Here is a 26,857-nt window from a genome sequence, read left to right on the forward strand (position 1 = left end):
TGACTAAACCTACCCATACAAAATGAAGAAAAATATCCATTGGCCTGTACAACAGCAAGGAATCAACATCTTCATGGAATAGGGAGAGAATTACTATGATAAACAATTTGGATAATGCAGATCTATTACTCTATATGAACAAATGTCTTTAAAAGCTGCCATCTCCATGAAATGTTGCAGTGGATGATGGAATGTACTTTGTGCATGAAGTGTTCACAGAAGAATCAGGAAACAGGAATGTTGCTAACAACATTTTATATTGTACTTGAGTACATGACAAACCAACGGCAGAGGGAGTGGAATTGGCTAGAGGTGAGGGGGTGGTTTGCAGAGCTGAACTGGCACCAGATTCAATCCAGAGGAATGATCTGTTTTGAACTGGCCTGTGTAGAACGACAATAAAAACTGATCAAAACAAACCTCAGTGCACTACTCACAATTCTGAATCTCCCAGCCGGTCCATGTTCTGAATGTATGGGGGCAATTTATGGTGAATTATCTCTTCCTTCTTCATTCTTGACTCTGCTTGTAGAGCAAACAGCTGGGACACATGAAATATTTAGGGGAAAACAAAATATTAAGCACTTTACAGTACAAATGATAACCCTGTCAACAAGTATTTCTGCAAATCCCCAGTGTGCACTGAGAAACACAGGCAGGGAAGGACGAATAACAGACACCCTGACAAACACCCTCGAGGATTCCCATGCCTCCACTGACAACTGTAAGTAAACTGCAAGGAAAAGGCAACAACCCATTTGCCAGCCTGCACGTCTCACTTTGAAAGTACATTGCCGAGGGTTAAGCACAAACAACTGGAAACAACGGCAGTTCCCATACTATCCTGTGTGGCCATCAGCATGGGAAAACCTATGATTATTGAGCCTTGGCTTTCCATCCCACAGCCCTGCCAACCCCCGCAAGCCTCAGCCAGGCTGCCCGGCCCTGCCAGTTCCCGCCACTGCCCCCAGGCCCTGCCTGTCCCTTCAGCCCCCAGCACTCTCCCTTCCCCAGCACCCCTAGCTCACCCCTCCTAGGTCTCGTTAGAATAAAACACTACCTTCTGCCGTAAGGCTTCATTTTCTTCCAGCAGTTGTGAGCATCTCTGGACCTCTGCATCAAAGTTCAGCATAACAGGAACAGGTGATAAAAGTTAAAGAAAAAAAAACTTATCTATTCTCAGTTGGTCATGTTTTATTCTAATGTCAGTCCTCCCCCTGGGAAATATCTGTACTCCTTCAAGGAATCATCATAGCCTCTTGAAAGTCTCATGCCCAGCTTCTATATATGGCAGTAACATTATCAGACACATCAAATTCATCAGGTCCAAGCCAGTCAGATCTAGTAAAATTGTAGGCCATTACTTATACAACTCTGATAAGTCACCTACAGCCTCAGAGTGCCATTATTTACAATTCAATTGAATATTGGAATGGAGTAAAATTTCAAAATCTGCCAATGATACCAAACCTCGAGTAATGGCAAACAGTGAGGATGATACTAATTGACTGCAACAGGACATAGATAGGCTAGCAGAATGGGCAGATCGAATTTAATACAGACAAGGAAGGTGATGCATTTTGGCAGAAGGGATATGGGGAGGCACTTTAGACTAAATGGTTAATATACAATTCATTACAATATAGTTCTAAAGACGTATACAGAGACAACAAGGACCTGGGGGTTCATGTGCACAGATCTTTAAAAGGTGGCATGACATATTGAGAGTAATTAGCAAAGCATATTGGATCTTGGGCTTCCTGAATAGAGGTACTGAGTACAAAAGTAGAGAAGTTATGCTGAACCATTATAAAGCTCTGGTTAGGCCCCAAATAGAAAACTGTATCCAGTTCTGGTCACCACACTTTAGGAAGAATCTGAGAGTCCTTGAGACGGTGCAGAGGAGATTTACCAGAATGATTCCAAGGATGAGGGATTTTAGCTACAAGGTTAGGTTGGAGAAGCTGGGGTTGTTCTCCTTGGAGAAAAGGAGATATAGAGGAGATCTGATAAGGGTATACACGATTATGACAGGCTTAGATAAGTAAACAAAGAAAAGCAGGTGATCCAAGGACAAAGGGACACATATTTAAAGGTTTGGGGCAAAAGATGCAGGGGTGATGTGAGGAAGTACTTTTTTTTGCAGCAAGTGGTAATGATCTGGAACTTGCTGGTTACGAGCATGGTAGAAATGGAGATAATGAATGATTTCAAAAGGAAATTGGATGGGTACTCGAGGGAAATAAACCTGCGAGGCTATGCAGATAAAGCAGGGGATATGGGACTGACTGGATCGCTCTACGGAAAGCCGGCACTAGCTCGATGGCCCAAATGGCTCCTTTTGTGCCATAAAGACTATCACTTGTGCCAACTGTCAGATCTCAGTCTGGACCCTATGCACCTCTGAAATAATAGCGAACATCAAGGCCTCTAGCACAGGAATATTAGGAAATGCAAGAAAGCACAAGACTGCAAATCAAGTACTGACAATGGGTCTACACCAGTTCTCCCTCAACACTAGTACTCTGGACCCCTCCACTGCCTTTGATTTGTCACACTTTAACTTCCAGATCGGACAAACAGAAATTTCTTCCAATTAAATATTTGGAAGACTGAAGCTCCTATCTTCAGTCCTGCCACAAACTAAATTTTCTAACCCTAGTCACTGTCTCAGGCTGATCCAGACTGTCTGCAACCTCAGCATTCTACTTGATCCTTGAGCTGAGCTTCCATCCACATATCCTCGACATCGCCAAGACCATCTAATGCCACCTCTGTAATATCACCAGTTTCTACCCGTTTCAGCATCTCCATTGCTGAAACCCTCATCCATGCCTTTTTTGCCTTTAGACTTGACTATTCCATTGCTTTCCTGGCCAGCCTCCCACCTTGCACCCACTGCAAACTTGGAATATATTACTGTTCCTTCACTGTCACTGGGTCAAAATCCTGGAATACTCTACCTAACAGAAGTGTGTGAGTGTACCCACACCAGATCGACTGCAGCGGTTCAAGGTGGCGGCTCACCACCACCTTCAAGGGCAATAAATGCTGGCCTAGCCAGCGATGCCCACATCCCATAAATGAATAAATAAAAAAAGCTTTTGGTTACCCGCCATAGTATCTAATGTGGCTCAGTGTCAAATTTTGACCATGTTTCCGTGTAGAATCTCAGGTCATTTTACTGAATTAAAGGAACTAGCTGGAGATTACAGGAAGATAACAATGGACTGATCAGGTGGGCAGAAAAGTGGCAAATGGAATGGAACCCAGAGAAGTGCAAGGTGATGCATTTGGGGAAGTCAAACATGGCATATACAACAAATGGGAGGTTGCTGAGAGGTGTAAAGGAAGTGAGGGACCTGAAGGTAGGACAGATCAATAAGGTGGTTAAGAAGGCATTTGATCATCCGTTATTGGCCAAGGCATAGGAATAGGGAGGTTACGCTGGAACTATATAAAACATTTCGCCCACAACTTAAGTACTGTGTGCAGTGACTGGACTAGTAATCCAGAGGTCCAGGCTAATGCTCTGGGTCATCAGCAGCAGAATTGTATTCTGGTATGTCCCCCACTCTACCATTACCATCAAGCCGGGGGATCAACCCTGCTTCAATGAAGAGTGCAGGAGGGCATGCCAGGAGCAGCACCAGGCATAGCTAAAAATGAAGTATCAGCATGGTGAAGCTACAAGACTGGACTACTTGCATGTCAAACAGCATGCGATGGACAGGGATAAGTGATCCCACAAGCAACGAATCAGATCTAAGATCTGCAGTCCTGCCACATCCAGTCGTGAATGGTGGTTGACAATTAAACAACTGACAGGAGGCGACCCCAGAAATACCCCCATGCTCAATGATGGGGGAGCCCAGCACATCAGTGCAAAAAACAAGGCTCAAACATTTGCATCCATCTTCAGCCAGAAGTGCCAAGTGAATGATCCATCTCAGCCTCCTCCTGAGATCCCCAGCATCACAGATGCCAGTCTTCAGCTAATCTGATTCATTCCGCGTGACATCAAGAAACATCTGAAGGCTATGGTTACTGCAAAGACTATGCGCCTGACAATATTCCGCCAGTAGTACCGAAGACATGTGCTCCAGAATTAGCCTTGCCCCTAGCCAAGCTGTTCCAGTTCAGCTACAACACTGGCATCTTCCCGACCAGGTATGGCCTGTACACAAAAGGGACAAATCCAACCTGGCCAATTACCACCCTATCAGTTTACTCTCAATGCAGGAAGGGCTCATAGACAGTGCTATGAAGTGGCACTTCCTCAGCAAATACCTGCTCAGACGCTCTTTTTGGGTTCCACCAAGATCACTCAGCTCCTGACCTCGTTACAGCTTGCTCCTAGCATGGACAAAAGAGCTGAACTCAAGAGGTTAAGGGAGACTGACTGCCTTTGACACCAAAGGAGGATTTGACTGAAAAGGGCATTAAGGAGTCCTAGCAAAAGTGGAGTCAATGGGAATCAGGGAACACTCTCTGCTGGTTGGACTCATACCTAGCACAAAGGAAGATGACTGTGGTTGTTGGACGTCAATCATTTCAGTCCCAGGACATCACTGCAGGAGTTCCTCAGGGTAGTGTCCTTGGTCCAACCATCTTCAGCTGCTTCATCAATGACCTTCCCTCTATCATAAGGTCAGATGTGAGGATGTTCACTGATGATTGCGCAATGCTCAGCACCATTTGCAACTCAGATACTGAAGTAGCCTGTGTCCAGAGGCAGCAAGACCAGGACCACATTCAGGCCTGGGCTGATATGTGGCAAGTAACATTCGCGCCACACAAGTGGCGGGCAATGACCATCTCATACAAGAGAGCATCAAACCACCTCCCCTTCAATGGCATTACCATCGCTGAATCCCCCACCATCAACGTCCTGGGGGTCAGCATTGACCAGAAACTGAAATGCACCAGCCACAAGTACCGTGGCTGCAAGAGCAGGTCAGAGCTAGGAATTCGGTGGCGAGTAACTCACCTCCTGACTCCCCAGTGCCTGCCCACCATCTACAAGGCACAAGTCAGGAGTGTGATGGAATAATCTCCACTTGTCTGGATGGAGTGCAGCTCCAATGCTCAAGATGCTCAACACCATCCAGGACAAAGCAGCCCACTTGATTGACACCCCATCCACCACCATCAACGTTCACTCCCTTCACCACCAACGCACAGTGGCAAGAGTGTGTTCCATCTACAAAATGCACTGCAGCAACTTACCAAGGCTCTTTCAACAACACCTTCCAAACTCACAACCTCTATCGCCTGAAAGGACAAGGGCGGCAGATGCGTGGGAACACCACCACTTGTGAGTTCCCCTCCAAGACACACATCATCCCGACTTGGAGCTATATCACTGTTCCTTCACTGTCGCTGGGTCAAAATCCTGGAACTCTCTTCCGAACAGCACTGTGGGTGTACTTGCACCCTAAGGACTGCAGCAGTTCAGAAAAACAGCTCACCACCACGTTTTCAAGGACAATTAGGGATGGACAATAAATGCTGGTCTAGCCAGCAACTGCCACATCCCATGAAGGAAGAGTAAAAACAAGCTCTGGTCACCTCATTACACAAAGGATGTAATTGCACTAAAGAGGGTACAGAGAGAGATTTACGAGAATGTTGCCAGGACTGGAAAATGGAGCTATGAGGAAACATTGGAGAGGCTGGGGTTTTTCTTGGAACAGAGAAAGCTGAGGGGAAATTTGATTGAAATATACAAAATTGTGAGGGGCCTGGAGAGAGTTGAAGGATTAGCGGGGAGCTGAGGAAAAGCTTTTCCCAAAAAAGGGTGGTGGGGGTCTGGAATTCACTTGTCTGAAAGGGTGGTAGAGCGAAAAAACTTCATCTCATTTAAAAAAGGTACCTGGATGTGCACCTGAAGAGCCACAACCTGCAGGGCTGTGGACCAAATGCTGGAAAAGGGGATTAGGCCAAGTGGCTTCTTTTTCCGGCCAGTGCAGACATGATGGGCCAAGTGGCCTCTTTCTGTGATGTAAACTTTCTATGACTCTAATGCAAATTGTTTCTGTACTCAACTCTCCACAAATACTTCCATTTATTTCTTGTTCTCTTCAATGCCCTTCCCAGTAACTGGCCATACTACTTGTACTCTTTGGCTGAAAAGGTTCTCCAGACTTCCCTTTTTACTCTTAACTTGCTCATTGTATTTGATTTGAGTCTTCTCCACCATTTGCTTGCAGTTTATCAATTCCATGTATGGTCTTAAAAACCTCAATCAGGATCCTTCAAATGCTGCCTATCCTGCAGCAGCCTTGGACATGAAGGGAACCAGTACCCATGACACCGGCATCTCCACTCTACAAACTAAGTCCAGGAGGTGGCTCAGTCACCCTTAGAAAGTTTCCTTCCTTTATTAGCCTCCCCAAGACTGAGGTAAGGAGCTCACCATGCAGGAAGTGGCAGAGTTCACCCTTAATTCACAATGCAGTACACTGTTCCAATGGAAAAAGATCTTATAAATATAACCATCTGGTATGCACTGGAATCAGACAGATCAGATGATCCCAGGCTGTGCTCAGTTCGTTGATCTATGCCAGGCAAAGCATCACAACTGACCCCAGGACCAGGACAGGGGAAGCAAACAAAGTAAGAGTTACTGATCAGCATCCAGTGAGCCCTGCTGGAAAGTACATGGATGTGCACATGGCAGCCACTGAATAAAGTTGAGCTGCGATACCTTCTATGGTCCCGTAGCCTGCTGGCCTGGTCAGCTGTGCCTCCGTTGGTAGCACTCTTGCCTTTGAGTCAGAAGGTTGTGGGTTTAAGTCCAACCCAGGACTCGAGCACAAAAATCTTGGCTGACACTCCAGTGCAGTACTGAGGGAGTGTTGCACCGTCAGGATCTTTTGGATGAAACAGTAAACCGAGGCCCCGTCTGCCCTCTCAGGTACACGTAAAAGATCCCATGGCACTATTTTGAAAAGTGACAGGGAAGTTGTCACCAGTCTCTTGGCCAATAATTAGCTCTCAATCAACATCACAAGATCGGGCCCTGATGTCACTGTTTGTGGGAGCTTATTACGTGCAAACTGTCTGACATTTCCCACAACAGTGACTATACTTCAAAAGTATTTTACTGGCTGTAAAGCACTTTGGAACATCTTGAGGTCATGAAACGCACTATATAAATGCAAGTCTTTCTTTTGTCTCTCCATCTCGGCCCACATTTGAAGAATTACCAGTTGAATGGTGCACCAGAGGACACCTGACCTGCCTGGAACAATCCAGTTCAAATCAGTGTCCATAAGAGAGGAAATGGCCCTCTGCTCCATCCAGCCTGGCCCCTACAATTTTGTTACCTTGTGTATGCCACCAAATACTATCTCCACCCCACCCAAAACCCTGTCATCTCCTGGGAGGTGCAAAAGAACAGCAAAAAGACCCAGGAAATTCCTCTGTAAACACCACCCACCTTCCCTCCACCAAGGCAATCAAAACTAGGCTAGATCTCTACTCTGGCCCTGATAATTCCTTGCTGAACTGACCTTTTGTACAAGGTAATCTCCATCGCAGACAAAGAAATTTAGCTTTCACAAAGGAATTCAACAAATCTGCATCCACTGGACAAGCCAACACCCTGTTCCAGAGATCCGCTATTCTTTGGGAAAAGAACTACCTCCTGACATCTAACCTAGATCTGGTCTTGCACCACTCAAACACAATCTATTCTCGTCATCATCTTATAGATCTCAATCAGATCACTCCTAACTCTTTTAGCTTATGTTGACAATGAAGATGCCTCAATTGGGAAATCAGTCTTGTGGTCCTCCTTTGGACCCTTTCCAAAGCTTCAATCTCACCCACCATGGGAGACAACCGAAACTAGGAACAGTATTCTGATTGAGACCTGACCCCAAAGTCTTGTACAAGGACAAAACAGAATGCCTTTTTTCATTTGTTCATGGAATGTGGACATTGCTGGCAAAGCTGGTCTTTCTTGCCCTTGAGAAGTTGGTGGTGAGTCACCTTGAACCGTTGCAGTCCGTGTGGTATAGGTACACTCAGTGCTGTTAGAGCATAAGAAATAGGAGCAGAAGGCTATTTGACCATCCAGAGCCTGCTCCGCTATTCAATAAGGTCAATATTCAATAACGGCTGATCTGATTGTAGCCTTAACTCCACCTTCCTGCCTGCCACCCATAACCCTTAACTCCCTTAGCAATTAAAAATCTGAATTTATTCAAGGCTGAGTTAGACAATGACCCAGCCTTCACTGCTCTCTGGATTCCAAAGATTCACAACCCTCAGAAGAAATTCCTCCTCATCTCCATCCTAAATGGGAGACCCCTTAATTTGAAACTGTGCCCCCGAATTCTGGATACCCCCACAAGGGGAAACATCCTCTCAGGTTCTACCATCAAACCCCCTCAGAATCGTATGTTTCAATAAGATCACCTCTCATTCTTCTAAATTCCACTGAGTATAGGCCCAATCTACTCAACCTTTCCTCGTAAGACAACCCCTTCATCCCAGGAATCAACCTAGTGATCCCTTCTCTGAACTGCTTCCCATCCCTCCTTAAATAAGGAGACCAATATTGTACAAAATACTCTAGGTGTTATCTCACCAATGTCCTGTTCAGTTTTAGCATTACTTCTCTACTTTTGTACTTCACCCCCTTGCAATAAAAGCCAACATTCCATTTGCCTTCCCAATTACTTGCTGTACCTGCACACTAGCTTTGAGACTCATGTGCAAAGACACCCAGATTTCTTTGTATCACAGCATTCTGCAGTCTCTCTCCATTTCAGTGATTATCTGCTTTTCTGTTCTTCCCAAAGTGGAAAACCTAATTTTCCCACATTATACTCCATCTCCCAATTTTTGGCCCACTCACAACCTCTATATCCCTTTGCAGACTGCATCCTCCTTACAACTTGCTTTCCTATCTTTGCATCAGCAAATTTGGCTACAATACACTCGGTCCCTTCATTTGTGTCATTAATATAGATTGTAAATTGTTGAGGCCCCAGCACTGATCCCTATGGTACTTCATTAGTTAGTTTGCCAAACTGAAAATCACCCATTTATCCCAACTGTCTCCTGTTGGCCAATCCTCGATCCATGCTAACAGATTACCCACAACACCACGGGCTCTTATCTTGTGCAGGAACCTTTTATGTTGCACCTTATCTAATGCTTTTTGGAAAAACAAATACACATCTACTGGCTCCCCTTAATCCATCCTGCTCGTTACATCCTCAAAGAACTCTAATATATTTGTCAAGAAGGGCGTTCCAAGATTTAGACCCAGTGATGAAAGAATAGCAATATATTTCCAAGTCAGATGGCATGTAACTTGGAGGGGAACTTGCAGGTGGTGTTCACAGGCACTGCTGCCCTTGTCCTTCTCGGTTGACATGTCATGGGTTTGGTGCTGCTGTCAAACAAGCTTTGGTGAGCTGTTGCATGCATTTTGTAGATGGTACACACTGTAGACACTGTGTACCAGTAGTGGAGGGAGTGAGTGTTTAAGGTAATGGATCGGATGCAACCAAACAGACTGCTTTGTCCTGGATGGTGTCAATTATGCTCCTGATTTGTGCCTTGGAGCTGGCCAGACTTTCAGGTGTCAGGTGGTGAGTTACATGGTGCAGACCAGCTCTTCTAGCCACAGTATTTGGTGGCTGGTCCAGTTAAGTTTCTGGTCAATGGTGACCTCCACGATATTGATGGTGGGGAATTCAGCAATGGTAATGTCATTGCATGTCAAGGGGAGGTGGTTAGACTCTCTTGTTGGAGATAATCATTGCCTGGTATTTGTGCAGCGTAACTGTTACATGCCACTTATCAGCCCAAGCTTGAATATTGTCCAGGTTTTGCTACATGCAGGCACAGACTGCTTCAGCAGCTGAAGAGTTGCAAATGGTACTGAATATTACAATCATCAGCGAGCATCCCCATTTCTGACCTAATGATGGAGTAAAGGTCATTGATGAAGCAGCTGAAGATGGTTGTCCCTAGGATACTACCCTGAGGAACTCCTGCAGCAATGTCCTGGGGTGGAGATAACTGCCCTCCAACAACCAATAACTATCTGTTTTCAGAACAATGAACAGCGCTGTCCGAAAGCAAAAACATGAAAAACAAGTTTAAGACTAGCACGTGGTTAAAAAATATATAAAAATAATAATTGTCTGAAATTATTGAACTTAATATTGCTTTCAGAGTTGTTCATTATTATGCCATTAGCACTCTCTCTGGACTCGTGCTTTGTCTTTCATCACAACTATTCAGCACTCCAATTGCATTCTGTTCCATGACGTGTCATTTAATCTCTCTCCTCTCTGTCCTATCACAGACCTTCCTTCTTGTTCTTTCCACCCCCCCACCTCCCCCTTTCTACTTGCTCAAAGACTGATACATTTCTAACTTTTGCCAGTGCTGATGATCTGAAACATTAACTGTTTCTCTCTACACAGATGCTGCCAGACCTGCTGAGTATTTCCAACACTTTCTGTTCTCATTTCAGAGTTCCAGCAGCCGCAGTATTTTGCTTTCATCTTTTGTCCTAGCTGACCCCAGCCAGTGGAGAGTCCCCGCCCCCCCGATTCCCATAGTCTTACACTCAATTGTTCTGTGAATGCATCCCACCATTCTATTTGCTCTAGCTATCGCTTCACAGCATTATTCATGCATATGTAAAGATTTATGCACTCAATCACGGAGATCTCTTTCTCCACTTGCTTTAATGCTTTTTCCGAGGGTGTTTTCATATCCAGCATTTACCCAGTCCACATGCATAATATTGCACTTTTCAAAGTTGATGATCTGCCAGACAATGGAGAAAGAACTGGGGGGAAAATATGGCTTGGTTTTTTTTAAAATCCAATGTCAAACACTAAGGAATAAGATATAACTCACGACATTTGAGGGTGTATATTTTTAACAAAGTCACAAAGGATTGTGAGCAGCACAGAAAGGATTGAGAAGAGGCCGAAATTGACAGCAGGTATAAATCTGTTACTTTAAGGTGCCTTGATTTTCAACCTGAGTTCTATTAAATGGCTCCCCTTCTGTTTGGTTGACAAGTGGAAAAAAATCTCAGAATGGAAATTCAGACAGCAGGCTCCCCATTCTAATGCAAAAAGGATATGCATGCACTGGAAGAGCACACTCAGGAAGTTATGCAGTGACACCAGGAATGTCTCTGCCCACTGCTTGGAGAAGTAGGTGGCGAACACCAGGTTCTGATCTGGATTTGGAATGAAGGGAAGAACAAACCATTCTTTCCACTCTGGTTGGTTTTGCAATTCCAGGGCCTGTTTCTGGAAGAATTCCTGGGTTTTATCAATCCTGTTAGACTGCAACAAAAAGCAAAAGGAAGAAATTACTTTGCTTCCTTCACCAAAAGCCCAAACTCTACAAACTTGAAATGTTATTAAGACACATTTGAATAGCCTTCACCAACCACCTTCACTCCACCCTGCGCCCCCCACCCACCAGCCCCAGCCAATAGCTGGTCGGTAAAAATAACTGATCTCAGCTGCAGCAGCGCTTGGAGTCCTCTAAACACAGGAGGAGAAAGATATAAAAGTGTACCAAATCACAATCCAGGGGGCAGCATTGTGGGGAAGCAGTCATGATCAGGTTTGACCATGGTGCCCCCATGACAAAATAGTTGATTAGCACTCACTGCCCAGAATGTCATGAAGAATGGTCACAGGATAGGAGGCCTGCGATGACCCGTGGAAGGAGCTCCAGGCCAGGATACTGGGGGCACTGGGTGAACCATTGGAGATGATCCAGGGCAGGACACTAGGATATTTCCTGAAGTACGAAGGAGAAAGTACACATGCCTTCATTCTGCTGACACTAACATTGAAAGTGTTGCACTCTTAGCTTTCTCCTTGTACAGCTTTACTGATTATCTGTGCTGGTAAAGCTGTAGAATGAACCTCACTTTCTTCCTTGTGTCAGTAACAGAAACTTGCAGGTCAGAGTTAGACAGAGTAAAGCCTCATCAAACACTCTCAGGGCAGGTACAGCATGGACCAAGTACCTGGATAGTATGGACAAGGCAGTAACGGTACAGGTTGGTAATCAGATACCTGGACAGTATGAACCAGGTAGTAACGGTACAGGGTTGTAATCAGATACCTGGACAGTATGGACCAGGTAGTAACGGTACAGGCTAGTTTTCAACTTGTTGACTGTGTGTCGATATGCATCCTCCAGCCTGCTGAACAGGCGACGATCCAGGTAGCCCCAGTATTCACGCAGTCCATTGAGGTCATAACCCTGAACCAAATTCTGCAGCTGTTCTACAATCTTATCAACCTACCAAGAGAGAGATTATTACACCATTAGCATTACAAAGGTCATCTTTTTAAAACATGATTTATGCACTGATGCAAATGATCTTTGACCAATTGAAATTTCTCAAGGCAATAGCAATAGTTTTTTGTGACTGACATCAGTCATACACCTCATCACCAGTTAGTGTTAGCTGCAGCTCAATAGGCAGCACTTAAAAGTTAGAAGGTTGTGGGTTCAAGCCCCAATTCAGAGACTTGAGGACATAATCCAGATTGACACGCTAGTGTAGTACTGAGGGAGTGTTATCAGACGCGCTGTCCTTCAGATGAGACATTAAACCGAGGCACTATTCATAAAGTAGAGGAGTTCTTCCCCCATGTCCTGGCCAATACTTATCCCTCAACCAAAAAACAACAAAAACAGGTCACAAGAAATAGGAGCAGAAGTAGACCATATGGCAATCTCAAATAGTGCATTTTAGAAAAAAACAGTGATAGTTAAGAGTGCAGGAATGGAGATCCATGATGCAGATACCTTTAATGGAGATTGCCAAAGTAATGAACAGTGTTGAGAGTAAGTACTGACTCTTTCAACTGCTGATGGGCCAACTAACTAGTCTCCTGTGCTGTAAACTTGGATGGGCCAGAGTAACACACAGGACTGTCATGCAGGCCCCCATCTGCCAAGGATGAGGCATTATGAATTTCGCCACACGGACATTAAATTTCAAATTGTTGCTGGGAAGAAGAGATGGCCTGTTACCAGGAGTTGCCAGACCCCTGGCTGGAAAGACATTTTTGCATATCAACAGACAGTATTTATAGACAAAGGACCATTCCCTGACACACACAATACACAGAGTCAAGACATGGTCAGACCAGTTAGTCAGTGAACAGAGTTTAAGAATACTGGGCCCCAACAGATCTACCTACAAACAACGACTCTACAGTGAACTCGAAGACCCATAACAAAAACTTCAGATATTGCCTCAAACTTTTTCACTTTATTTCTTCTGCTCTTTTCTGTCCCGATCTGCATATGTGTATTGTGTATGCATAAGCGTTAACCAAATCAGTGTTTAAGTTTAATGAATTTCACTTTTCTTCTTTCAACCTAAAAAGAAACTGTGTGCACGCTGATTTCTTTGCCTTATAATTGGAAAGCGGTGAACAAGGATTTACGAAGAGGGAGCTAAAAACAGTGTATTTAACATTAAATCCTGTTACAGTAAGACCAGGTGAAGGCTGAAAGGGACCCCTGGACCTCTTTCTCATCTAGGTGTAACAAGGACAATGGACAGAGCAATCCCAATGGGTTATAGTTTGGATTATTCAAGCCACAACAGCTAAACTCTGACACAAATGGCTTTCTATAATGCAAACTGCTACGTTTCTAGGATTGGTGAACTACTAAAACAAGAGGCATAGACTGAGAATTATCACAAGAACAAAGGGGGAAGTTAAAAGAATGTTTAGAACATGGAATGCTTTCTTTCTTTTGGGCCTCCTTATCTCGAGAGACAATGGATACGCGCCTGGAGGTGGTCAGTGCTTTAATACAATGAATACAGGGGCTAGATCATAATTTAGAAGAGAATCAAATGAATGCTTGAAAAGCAAATGAAAGGAACACAGTGGCCATTCAATTAATCATGACTGATCAGCACCTCAACTCCATTTACCTTACCTTTGCTCCATATTCCTTAATACCCTGACCAATCAAATATCTAGTGATCTCAGCATTGAAAATTCCAGCCTCAACAGGGGCGGCGCAGTGGTCAGCACCGCAGCCTCACAGCTCCAGCGACCTGGGTTCAGTTCTGAGTACTGCCTATGCGGAGTTTGCAAGTTCTCCCTATGACCGCGTGGGTTTCTGCCGGGTGCTCCGGTTTCCTCCCACAGCCAAAGACTTGCAGGTTGATAGGTAAATTGGCCAGTGTAAATTGTCCCTAGTGTAGATAGGTGGTAGGAGAATGGTGGGGATGTAGTAGGGAATATGGAATTAATGTAGGATTAGTATAAATGAGTGGTTGTTGGTTGGCAGAGACCCGGTGGGCTGAAGGGCCTGTTTCAGTGCTGTATCTCTAAATAAATAAAAATAAACAGCTTTTGGGGAAATGAGTTCCAGATTTCCACTACCCTCTGTGTGGAAAAGTGTGGTTCTGGATTTCACTCAACAGCCTAACTCTAATTTTAAGGTTATACCTTCTTGATCTGGATTCCCCCACCAGAGGAAACAGTTTCTCTCTTTCTTCCTCATTAAACCCAATCATTTTGAACAACTATATCAGATCACCCCTTAATCTTCTAAACACAAGCAAAATACAAGCCAAGTTTATGCAACCTATCCACATAATTTAAATCTTTTAGCCCTGGTGTTATTCTGGTACATCTGCGCTGCTCACACTCGAAGACCAATACATCCTTCCTGAGCTGCAGTGCCCAGAACTGAACACAGAACTCTAAATGGGATTGAATAAGAACACAAGTAGGAGCAGAAGTAAGCCATTCAGCCCCTCGAGTCTGTTCCAGCATTCAATAAGATCATAGCTGAGCTGATCTTGGCCTCAACTCCAATGTTCAGTCTGCTCCCCATAAACCTCGACTCCACTACAGTTCAATCTATCTCAGCCTTGAATATATTCAATGACTCAGCTTCCACTGCTCTATGGTAGAAAATTCCAAAGATTCACAACCCTCAGAAGAAAATCCTCATCTCCATCTTAAATGGGAGTCTCCTTATTCTGAAACTGTGACCGAGTTCAGGATTGCCCTCACAAGAAGAAACGTCCTCTTAGCATTACCCTGTCAAGCCCCCACACATTTTTATATGCTCCAATAAGATCCTCTCATTCCTCTAATCTCCAACGAGTATAGGCTCAACCTTCCCTCATAAAACCACCCCTTCAGCCGAGTGAACCTTCTCTGAACTGCCTCCAAGTATATCCCTCCTTAACTAAGGAGGCCAAGACTGTGCAAAGTACTCTAGATGTGGTCTCACCAAAGACCTGTACAGTTGCAGCAAGGCTTCCCTACTTTTATACTCCATCCCCCTTGCAATAAAGGCCAGCATTCAATTTGCCTTCCTAATTACTTGCTGTACCTGCATGCTAACCTTTTGTGATTCATTCCTGAAAGGTGGCATTGCTGGAGCTGGCGCTGGGCCAATTGCCTGTGGGGGAACACTTAAGCAAGAGCGATCACCATATCACAAGGTTTATACTCGTTATGCAGAAAAGCAAGGAATGATACAAGATAGAACAGCATTATTGGAAGATAGCTAATTTCAATGCGACGAGAAAGGATCAAGCCAGGGTAAAATGAAACCAAAGACTGACAGGAAAAACTAATGGAGCAATATGTTATCTTCAAGGGAGAGATGTTTCAGGTACAGGCTAGGTACATTCAAACAAGCACGAAAGGTAGGGGAACCAAAAACAGGTCTCCTTGGATGAGAGGGAGATAAATATTATGATGAAACAAAAAAAAAGGATATATGATGCACGTCAGGCGAATTCTTCAAGTGAGAACCAGGCCATATACAATAAGTTGAGGGGGAGGTGAAGAAGAAAATAAGACTGGCAAAGAGAGAATATGAGAATAGAATGGCAGTCAAAATAAAAGGGAACCCAAAAAGCCTTCCACAGATATGTAAATAGTAAGCAGGTAGTAAGAGGTGGAGTGTGCCATATTAGGGACAAAGAGGGTGATATATGCTTAGAGGCACAGGGCAAGGTTAGAATGCTTAATGAGTACTTTGTACCAGTGTTTACTAAGAGGAATCAGACAAAATATCAGTAGAAACAGAGTACAGGCAATGGATAGGGTAAAAATTGAGAGGGAGGTGGTACTGAAAGGGCCGGCTATGCTTAGGGTAGATAAGTCACCTGGTCCAGATGGCTTGCATCCCAGTTTGCTAAAGGAAGTATGGGTGGAGATAGCAGAAGGGCTTGAAATAATCTTCCCTAGATAGGGGGGAGGTGCCAGAGGATCGGAGAGCGTCAAATGCAACATCCTTATTCAAGAAAGGGCGTAAGGACAGTTCTAACAAGTACAGGACTATTGGTCAGAAACAATAATCAGAGAAAAGAAAAATCAACACGCACTTCCAGATGTTTGAGTTAATTAAGGATAGCTAGCACGGATTTGGAAAAGGCAGATCATGCTAGACTAATCCAATATAATTTTTTGATGAAGTAATAGAGAAGGTTGATGAAGGAAATGCAGTGGATGTTGTCTATATAGATTTTAAGAAAGTGCTTGATTAAGAACCACATAATTGAGGCTCATGCAATAGGAGGATCAGAGTCCAATTGGATAAAAAAAACAGGCTTTAAGGACAGAAAACAGCAGGTCGTGATAAATGGTTGTTTTTCAGACTGGAGGATGGTAGACAGTGATGTTCCCCAAGGATCAGTACTGGGACCACTGCTTTTTTTCATTTATATATATTATAGATAAATGACTTGAATCTTGGAATATAGAGTAAAATTTCAAAATCTGATGATACCAAACTTGGAGGAGTGGCAAACAGTGAGGATGGTATGAACTGCCTAGGCAGACAAGTGGCAGCTGGTATTCAATGAAGACAAGTGCGAGGTGAGGTATTTTGGCAGCAGGGCTATGGAGAGGCAATATGGGCTTAATGGCACAATTCTAAAGAGTGTGCAGGAACAGAGGGACCCAGGGGTGCATCTGCGTAGGTCTTTGAAGATGGTAGAAAATATTGAGAGCATGGTTAGTAAAGCATATGGGATCTTGGACTTCATATATAGAGGCACGGAGTACAAAAGCAGGTATGTTATGCTGAACCATTATAAAGCTCTGGTTAGGCCCCAACTAGAGTACTGCATCACCACACTTTAGGAAGGATGTGAGGGTCCTTGAAAAGGTGAGATTTACCAGCATGGTTCTCGGAATGGGGAATTACAAGGTTAGGTTGGAAGAGCTGGGGTTGTTCTCCCTAGAGTAAAGAGATTGAGGGGAGATATGGTAGAGGTGTACAAGATTATGACAGGTTAAGTTAAACAAGGAAAAACTGTTCCATTAACTCATGTAGGAGGACAAGGGGACACAAATTGAAGGTTCTGGGTCCCGGAGATCAAGCGAGGGAGCGAGACTGACTGGATTGCTCCGCAGAGGGGTGCCATGGACTTGATGGACTGAATGACCTCCTTCTGTACTGTAAGTAACTATGACTCTGTACAAGGATGTCCTCTGTACTGCAACATTCTGCCACCTCTCTCCATTTAAAAAATATTTTGCTTTTCTATTCTTCCAAGCAAAGTAGGTAATTTCACATCCCACATTATTCTCCATCTGCACAATTTTTGCCTGACCAAGGCTTTGACACTCGAAAGAAAATTGTCTCTAATCTGCCTTTAATCTCTTGACAGCGACATCAGTCAGAAATAAACTTGGACACTGGCCATCAATGCCATGCTCGCCAGGCTTTGCTGTCAACTCACTCGAAATCCCTTTTCCTTGTCCGCCTTGATCTCTGCGTCAAATGTTTTGAGGGTACTGCTGAATTCTCGGTAGAGGAGGTACTCCCGGACCAACTCATCGGTTCGTTCCACAGCCGATGCCATGTCAGTTGATTATCCTGGGTAACAAGGGAAGAGAGGAGAGTGGGGATGTAATGCCGCTGATAGGGTTCAAACCCAGCACCGGGCAACGGCCGACAAATCCACGTGCCCAATGGCCAGCAATCATACAGTCACTGCCGACTGGGGGAAAACCAGGCTAATTCCTCCCCCCACCCCTCTCTCCCAGCCCAGCCCAGCCCAGCCCAGCCCAGCCCGGTCCGGGCAGCTCCACACTGTGGTCACAAACCAGGGCCCTTAGCCCGGGATAGAAACAGCAGCAGGACCAGAGACGGAACTCTCCTGTTTTGGGACAAGGACGGGCACAGTCAGTGGCGGATCCACCTGTAGCAGGATGGCCTCCATCGCGGGCCCGGGAGGCCGCACTCTCTCACTCCAGGCCGAGGATGCTGCCCAAGCGTTCACTCACTCACTCACCCACCGGCCCCACTGCAGACAACAACCAGTACAGCACGTGACCCACACTAGCCAATCCCCCTCCTGAACATCTCACCCCCCCCAGTCAGCTGACAAGAAGCTGGCTGACGCATCTTCAACCCGCCCATATCAGATGACGAGCACTGGCCAATCCGAACACCGCGCACTCTCGTCTTTTCCACATCCGAAGCCCAGCGCGTGACCCGGCCGACCTCGAGCCGCAGGCCAGGAAACCCCTCTAACCCCGCCCATCCAGAGGTCAGGCCCCGCCTACCCAGGTCCTTCCTCAGAGCTCCACCCACAGACCCGCCTAATCAGTCACTACCAAGACTGCTTATCACCCTCTTTGCAATATTGCACACCTCAATATTGTTCCACCTCAACCCAATGCTGCTGAAACACTTATTACATCTTCATTACATCTGGACTCATTGGTGTAGAAATACCTTTGCATCTTGAAGTTGTTGGAGCACAAATTCAGTGTTGGACTTACAGATTCTGCAGTTGGATGTCCCAAACGCATGTGCACTCAAATTGGTGGTCGCCACCACATTGCTGCAGGCAGGCAATAAGGCTCCCTGAAAGCCACCTGAAATGAATCACAAAATCACAGAATAATACAGTGCAGAAGAGGCCCTTCAGCCCATCGAGTATGCACCGATGCATTAAAACACCTGACTTGTCTACCTAATCCCATTTGCCAGCACTTGGCCCATAGCCTTGAATGTTATGACGTGCCAAGTGCTCATCCAGGTACTTTTTAAAGGATGTGAGGCAACCCGCCTCTACCATCCTCCCAGGCAGGGCATTCCAGACCATCACCACCCTCTGGGTAAAAAAGCTCTTCCTCAAATCCCCCTTAAACCTCCCGCCCCTCACCTTAAACTTGTGACTCCTCGTAACTGACCCTTCAACTAAGGGGAACAGCTGCTCCCTATCCACCCTGTCCATGCCCCTCATAATCTTGTACACCTCGATCAGGTCATCCCTCAGCCTTCTCTGCTCCAGTGAAAACAACCCAAGCCTATCCAACATCTCTTCATAGCTTAAATGTTCCATCCCAGGCAACATCCTGGTGAATCGCCTCTGCACCCCCTCCAATGCAATCACATCCTTCCTATAATGTGGCGACCAGAATTGCACACAGTATTCCAGCTGTGGCCTTACCAAAGTTTGATACAACTCCAACATGACCTCCCTGCTTTTGTAATCTATGCCTCGATTGATAAAGGCAAGTGTCCCATATGCCTTTTTCACCTCCCGATTAACCTGCCCTTCTGCCTTCGGAGATCTATGGACAAACACGCCAAGGTCCCTTTGTTTCTCGGAACTTCCCAGTGTCAGGCCATTCATTGAATACTACCGTGTCACATTACTCCTTCCAAAGTGCATCACCTCACACTTTTCAGCATTAAATTCCATCTGCCACTTTTCTGCCCATTTGAACATCCCGTCTATATCTTCCTGTAACCTAAGACACTCCACCTCACTGTTAACCACTCGGCCAATCTTTGTGTCATCCGTGAACTTACTGATCCTACCCCCCACATAGTCATCTATGTCGTTTATATAAATGACAAACAATCGGGGACCCAGCACAGATCCCTGTGGTACGCCACTGGACACTGGCTTCCAGTCACTAAAACAGCTGTCTGTCATCACTCTCTGTCTCCTACAGCGAAGCCAATTTTGAATCCATCTTATCAAGTTACCTTGTATCCCATGTGCATTTGCTTTCTTGATAAGTCTCCCATGTGGGACCTTGTCAAAGGCTTTGCTGAAATGCATGTAAACTACATCAACTGCACTACCTTCATCTTCACACCTGGTCACATGCTCAAAAAAGTCAATCAAATTTGTTCGGCATGACCTCCCTCTGACAAAGCCATGCTGACTATTCCTAATCAAATTTTGCCTCTCCAAGTGGAGATAGATTCTCTCCTTCAGAATTTTCTCCAATAGTTTCCCCACCACTGACGTGAGACTCACTGGTCTGTAGTTCCCTGGCTTATCTCTATAACCTTTCTTAAATAGTGGGACCACATTAGCTGTTCTCCAGTCCTCTGGCACCTCCCCCGTGGCCAGAGAGAAATTAAAAATTAGGGTCAGAGCCCCTGCAATCTCCACCCTCGCCTCCCACAGCATCCTGGGACACAAGTCGTCCGTACCTGGAGGTTTGCCCACTTTTAAGCCTTCCAAAACCTCCAATACCTTGTCACTCCCTATGACAATTTGCTCAAGAACCTCACAGTCTCTCTCTCTGAGTTCCATATCTGCATCCTCTTTCTCTTGGGTGAAGACAGATGTGAAGTATTCGTTCAACACCCTACCAATGTCCTCTGGCTCCACCCACAAATTTCCCCCTTGGTCCCTAATGGGTCCTACTCTTTCCCTGGTTATTCTCTTCCCATTGAAATACTTATAGAATATCTTGGAATTTTCCCTACTTTTACCAGCCAGAGCATTCTCATATACCCTCTTTGCTCTCCTAATTGCTTTCTTAAGCTCCATCCTACACTTTCTGTACTCCACTAATGCTTCCATTGATTTGCTCTCCTTGTATTTGCTAAAAGCCTCTCTTTTCCTTCTCATCGTACCCTGACTGTTTCTGGTCATCCATGGTTCTCTGGGCTTGTTGCTCCTACCTATTACCCTAGAGGGAACATGTTGGGCCTGTACCCTCCCCATTTCCTTTTTGAATGCCCCCCACTGCTCTTCTGTAGATTTCCCAACAAGTAACACTTTCCTGTCTACCTTGGCCAAATCCTGCCTTATTTTACTAAAATTCGCTCTCCCCCAATACAAAACCTTTTTTTGCAACTTGTCTATTTCTTTCTCCATAACAAGCTTAAATTGTACCGTGTTGTGGTCGCTATCACCAAAATACTCCCCCACCAACACATCAACCACCTGTCCGGCTTAATTCCCCAGAATTAGGTCCAGCACTGCAACCTCCCTTGTTGGATCCTCTATATATTGAGCTAAAAAGTTCTCCTGTATACATTTTAAGAATTCCACTCCATCTAAGCCCTTAACACGATGACTATCCCAATTAATGTTGGGAAAGTTGAAATCACCTAATATAATTACCCTATTATTTTTACACACCTCTGCAAATTGTGCACATATTTGCTCCTCAATTTCCCACTGACTGTCTGGGGGTCTATATAAACACCTAGCAATGTGGCTGTCCCTTTTTTATTCCTAAACTCTACCCATAAAGCTTCATTTGATGCCCCCTCCAAGAAATCATCTCTCCTTACTGCAGTAACTGACTCCTTAACGAATATAGCAATGCCTCCTCTTTTACCCCCTCTTTTGTCTCGCCTGAAGATTCTATATCCTGGGATATTGAGCTGCCAATCCTGCCCCTCCCTCAACCATGTCTCCGTGATGGCTACTATATCACAATTTCACGTGTCAATCATTGTCCTTAACTCATCCGTTTTACCTGGCATTAAAGGAGAGGCCTTCCATCCTGGTCTTACTCCCTTGAAACTTACTTCTGCTGTATTCCCTCTGACTTGTTCGCTGACATTGTCAAAATATCTTAATCGCAGCCCTGCATCATATTCGGATTCTTTTGTGAAATTAGTGAATGGAAGACTTCCGTTCAAACTTTCTTGAAGCCATGTTGGAGATGTGCTATTTAAAGCAACACCTGCTCTATTAAGGTAAGTTGGTTTAAGTGTTTTGTGTAGCTGTTTTGGTTGAGCTTTGGCAGCAGTGCAGAATACCAAGCAGGTGGACTGAAGAATTTTGGCTGCATCTGCAACGTTTGGCTCCGTTAACTGCAGCAGGCCCAGAAAAGAGGGGCATGTTGTCAGGATGACCATTGAGGCTGATACAGAGGTGGCATCAGTAGCAGCAAGCATGGCAGCAAAGACCTGTGGTGCATCAAAGAAGGAGGCAAGAGTCAAGGAGGCATTACAGCAAGAGCAAGATGTACCTTAATATGTCCGAAGCGGAGTGCTTCAGCAGGCAGTCACTGATCTATGTCACCTGTTGGAGCAGGAATTGGAGCCAAACACCAGGATACACACAATGAGACCTGTTGCTATGTAGGTAATGGTGGCCCTCAACTATATCACAGGCTCATATAGGTGGTAGGAGAGGTTAGTAGTTATATTACCGGACTGGTAATCCAGAGGCTGGATTAATAATCGGAGAAACGTGAGCTCACATCCCACTCTGGCAGTCTGAGAATTTGAATTAAGTTTAAATTTTTAAAACTGGTAAAAGTGACCATGAAATTGTGTAAAAATCCAACCTGCCGTCCTCACTCATGACTCCAGATCAACAGAGTGTGAAGTACAGTGTGATCGGGAATGGAGTGCACGGTTGACAGAGTGTGAAGTACAGTGTGATCGGGAACAGAATGCAGTTGACAGAGTGCTGAAGTCAGGATTTTGGTGTCGAGTGGGAAGGACACACTGCTATTTTTGCGTTACCTCCAGTAGCGGGTAAGTGTTTCTTCTTTTCTCCAAGCTAGAAAACTGTAGCTTGCTATTACTTTATTAAATTAGTAACAAATTTAATAATCAAATAAATAATGAATGGTAGACGGCTATGGAGGAGCAGCTGGAGTACCATGACTGCAACATGTGGGAATTTGTGTAAAACACTGTGATCCCGAACAACCACATACAGTCAGCCTCTGCATCTCAAGCAACTTCGGCTCAGAGTCGTTGAGCTGGAGTCCGAGCTGCAGAAATTGCGGAGTATAAGGGAGGGGATGTTGGGGAGGGTTTAAACTAGATTGACAGGGGGATAGGAATCTGAGAAGGAACTCAGATTGGAGGGTAGCAAAACTGGTAACTTGTCAGGGGTGTGGGAACAAGGAGCAAGTATCAGAGAGGAATACCAAGGTGCACAGAATACTGAGAGATAGATAGCACTAGAGTAGGGAATAGTAATTTGTTAGGTGGGGTCAGAGTAAGGGAGAAAATAATGAAGTCTGAATCAGGGTTAATGTGCATGTATGTGAATGCACGGAGTGTGCTTAGTAAGACTGGTGAGGTACAGGTGCAGATTGCCATGTGGAAATATGATGTTGTGGCTACAACAGAGACCTGGCTCAAAGAAAGGCAGGACTTGGTGTTAAATATTCCTGGATACAAGGTGTTCAGGCAAGATAGGAAAGGGAAAAAAGGTGGAAGTGTGGTGGTGTTGATTAAGGAGAGCATTGCAGTGCTGGAGAAAAAGGATGTCCCAGAGGGGTCAAGGACAGAATAAATTTGGCTAGAGCTAAGGAACAAAAAAGGTGCAGTTACATTGCTCGGTGTTGTCTATAGGCCACCAACTCGTGGGAAGGATGTAAAGGAAAGAAATTACAAGGAAATTACAGAGAGGTGCAAAAATTATTGGCTAGTTATAATGGGGACTTTAATTATTCAAACATAGACTGGGATAGTAGTAGTGGAAAGGGTAGTGAAGGGCAAGAGTTCCGGGAGTGTGTTGAGGAAAATTTTCTACAGCGGTATGTTTCTCGTCCAATGAGAAAGGAGGCAAGGCTGGAACAGGTTCTTGGGAATGAGGTGGGCCAAGTGGATCAAGTATCAGTCGGAGAGCATTTAGGGGACAGTGATCATTGTATCATTCGGTTTAGGCTGACCATGGAAAAAGACAAAGAACAATCCAGAGTAAGAATAACTAACTGGGGGAAATCCAACTTCAATGGGGTAAGAATGGAGCTGGGATGAATAAATTGGAGTCAAAGGTTGGCAGGAAAAACAGTAACTGAACAATGGGCTACCTTCAAAGAAGAGATAGTTCGAGCACAGTCAAGGTATGTTCCCTCGAAGGGGAAAGGTCAGGTAAACAAATCCCTGGATGAGAAAAGAGGTAGAGATTAACACAAAGAAGAAAAAGTGTGCTTATGACAGATGCCAGGTAGAAAATACTATTGACAACCAGACTAAATATAGAAGGTCCAGAGGGGAAGTGAAAAAGCAAATAAGAGTAGCAAAGAGAGAGCATGAAAAGAGACTGGCAGCTAACATTAAAGGGAATCGCAAAGTTTTCTATAGGCATATAAATAGTAAAAGGGTGGTAAAAGGAGGAGTGGGGCTGATTAGGGACCATAGAACATAGAACAGTACAGTACAGTACAGGCCCTTCGGCCCACGATGTTGTGCCGAACCTTTAACCTACTCTAGGATCAAACTACCTACATACCCTTCATACTAATAGAAGACCATAAACGGGATTTACACATGGAGGCAGAGAGCATAGCTGAGGTATTAAATGAATACCTTGCATCTATCTTTATCAAGAAAAAAGATGCAACCCAGGCAATGGTGAAAGAGGAGGTAAGTCAGACATTAGAAGGGTTTAAAATTGATAAAGAGGACATATTACATAGTCTGTCTGTACTTAAAGTGGATAAAATACCAGGGTCAGATGAGATGCATCCAAGGATACTGAGGGAAGTGAGGTGGAAATTGTGGAGGCACTGGCCATAAATTTTCAGTCTTCCTTCAACTCGGGGGTGGTGCCAGAGGACTGGGGAATTGCAAACGTTACACCCTTGTTCAAAAAAGGGTGTAAAGATAAGCCCAGTAACTACAGACCAGTCAGTTTAACTTCGGTGGTGGGGAAACATCTCGAAAAAATAATTCGGGACAAAATTAATGGTCACATGGACAAATGCGGGTTAATTAAAGAAAGCCAGCATGGATTTCTTGAGGGAAAATCATATTTAACCAACTTGCTGGAGTTTTTTAAGGAGGTAACAGAGGGTTGATGAGGGCAATGCTGTTGGTGTGGTGTACATGGACTTTCAAAAGACATTTGATACAGTGACACACAACAGACTTGTGAGCAAACTTACAGCTCATGGAATAAAAGGGACGATAACAACTTGGATACGAAATTGACTGAGTGACAGGAAACAGAGTAGTGGTTAATGGATGTTTTTCGGGCTGGAGGAAGGTTTGTAGTGGAGTTCCCCAGGGGTCAGTGTTGGGACCCTCCCTTTTCCTGATATATATTATTGACTTAGATCTGAGTGTACTGAGCACAATTTGAAAGTTTGCAGATGATAAGAAACTTGGATGCATTGTGAATTGTGAGGAGGATGGTGTAGAACTTCATAAGAACCTGGACAAGTTGGTGGAATGGGCAGATAGGTGGCAGCTGAAATTCAATGCAGAGAAATATGAAGCGATTCATTTTGGTCGGAAGAATATGGAGAGACAATATAGAATAAAGGGTACAATTCTATAGGGAGTGCAGGAGCAGAGGAGTGAAGGTTGCAGGACAGGTTGAGAGCACAGTTAATAAAGCATAAGGTATTGTGGGCTTTATAAATAGCGGCATAGAGTACAAGAGCAAGGAAATTATGATAAAACTTTATAAAACACTGGTTCAGCCTCAACTGGAGTATTGTGTCCAGTTCTGAGCACCACACTTTCAGGAGGAGAGTAAGGTATTAGAGACGTTGCAGAAAAAAATTACAAGAATGGTTCCAGGGATGAGGAACTTCAGTTCTCTGGATAGATTGGAGAAGCTGTATCTGTTCTCCTTGGAGAAGAGAATATTAAGAGGAGAGAAGATTGAGACGCAATTTGATAGAAGTGTTCAAAATCGTGAGCTGTCTGGATAGAGTAGATAGGGAGAAACTGTTCCCATTGGCGGAAGGATACAGAATCAGGGACACTGATTTAAGGTGATTGGCAAAAGAAGCAACAGTGACATGAGGAAATGCTTTTTTACACAATAAGTGGTTAGGATCTAGTATGCACTGCCTGAGAGTGTGGTTGAAGCAGATTAGATCGAGGCCTTTAAAACAGAATTGGATAATTATCTGAAGAGAAAAAATTTGCAGGGCTACCGGGAAAAAAGCAGGAAGTGAGACTGGGTGAATTGCTCTTGCAGAGAGCCAGCACTGACACATTGGGCTGAATGGCCTCCTTCTGTGCTATAACCATTCTATGATTCTATGCATCAGTTGCATGCCTTACAGATAGAAACAGAGAAACCTGGAAAAATTGACACCCCAGGAGGAGGACATTCAATCCACCATATTGCCTGTTTGCTACATTAGCAGTATATTTTAATTCTAAGATTTACTTACAAACATAATATTAAATTAAACTTAATATAATTTTTTGGGGGTTAAATGGATTGCTTATTTATTTCTCAATCTTAATCTCCAACAGATTGAGGTCTGGAGGATAGCAGGTGCAACCCAACCAGAGCAAGAATCAGCGGAGAGGCGGAGAATCATTCGGGAATTGATTTGGAAAACAAAACCTTGTCATATCTGCATGCAAACTCTGCAAGTTAGAACATACATAAATAGACTGACAGGAAAAGAAAAGCCACTTCCTGGATATTCTGTGCACAGCCCTTTAAACTATCAGCGAGCCTTTTAAGTGGAGAACGTGTGGTAGGTATAGATTCAATTAACAAATGAAACTATCAGAATGAAATTAACCACCCAACTCTTGCTTAATGTAGAAAATAATCTTACTAAACAGGAATGCCAACCTGTTGGATTTTAAATATCTCACGGAGGGTGAATAGTCGATACAGGATGCT

General features: G+C 44.5%; 2 protein-coding genes across 5 annotated transcripts in view; one reads left to right on the top strand and one right to left on the bottom strand.

Annotated features, from left to right (window-relative positions):
- Positions 1 to 18,364, bottom strand: part of wdr91 (WD repeat domain 91) — a 75,647-nt gene extending 57,283 nt beyond the window's left edge. The window contains exons 1-6 of one of the 3 annotated variants that reach the window (XM_068051087.1): positions 18,314 to 18,364; positions 17,759 to 17,895; positions 12,133 to 12,312; positions 11,129 to 11,336; positions 1,061 to 1,143; positions 438 to 541 (exon numbers count right to left, since the gene is read on the bottom strand). In XM_068051087.1, coding sequence (XP_067907188.1) covers positions 438 to 541; positions 1,061 to 1,143; positions 11,129 to 11,336; positions 12,133 to 12,312; positions 17,759 to 17,881 — 698 coding nt within the window. In that variant the 5' untranslated portion in view covers positions 17,882 to 17,895; positions 18,314 to 18,364. Of the gene's footprint in view, positions 1 to 437; positions 542 to 1,060; positions 1,144 to 11,128; positions 11,337 to 12,132; positions 12,313 to 17,758 lie in introns of all 3 variants that reach the window. The other 2 variants (XM_068051086.1, XM_068051088.1) reach the window with 2 other exon arrangements.
- Positions 18,365 to 26,619: 8,255 nt separating this feature from the next.
- LOC137379758 (uncharacterized) overlaps positions 26,620 to 26,857 on the top strand; it is a 472,575-nt gene continuing 472,337 nt past the window's right edge. For both annotated transcript variants that reach the window (XM_068051089.1, XM_068051090.1), the window contains exon 1: positions 26,620 to 26,705. The gene's annotated coding sequence lies outside the window, so the exon portion shown is untranslated. The remainder of the gene's footprint in view (positions 26,706 to 26,857) is intronic.

Source organism: Heterodontus francisci, chromosome 18 (assembly GCF_036365525.1).
Source record: "Heterodontus francisci isolate sHetFra1 chromosome 18, sHetFra1.hap1, whole genome shotgun sequence".
Classification (NCBI taxonomy): Eukaryota; Metazoa; Chordata; class Chondrichthyes; order Heterodontiformes; family Heterodontidae; genus Heterodontus; species Heterodontus francisci.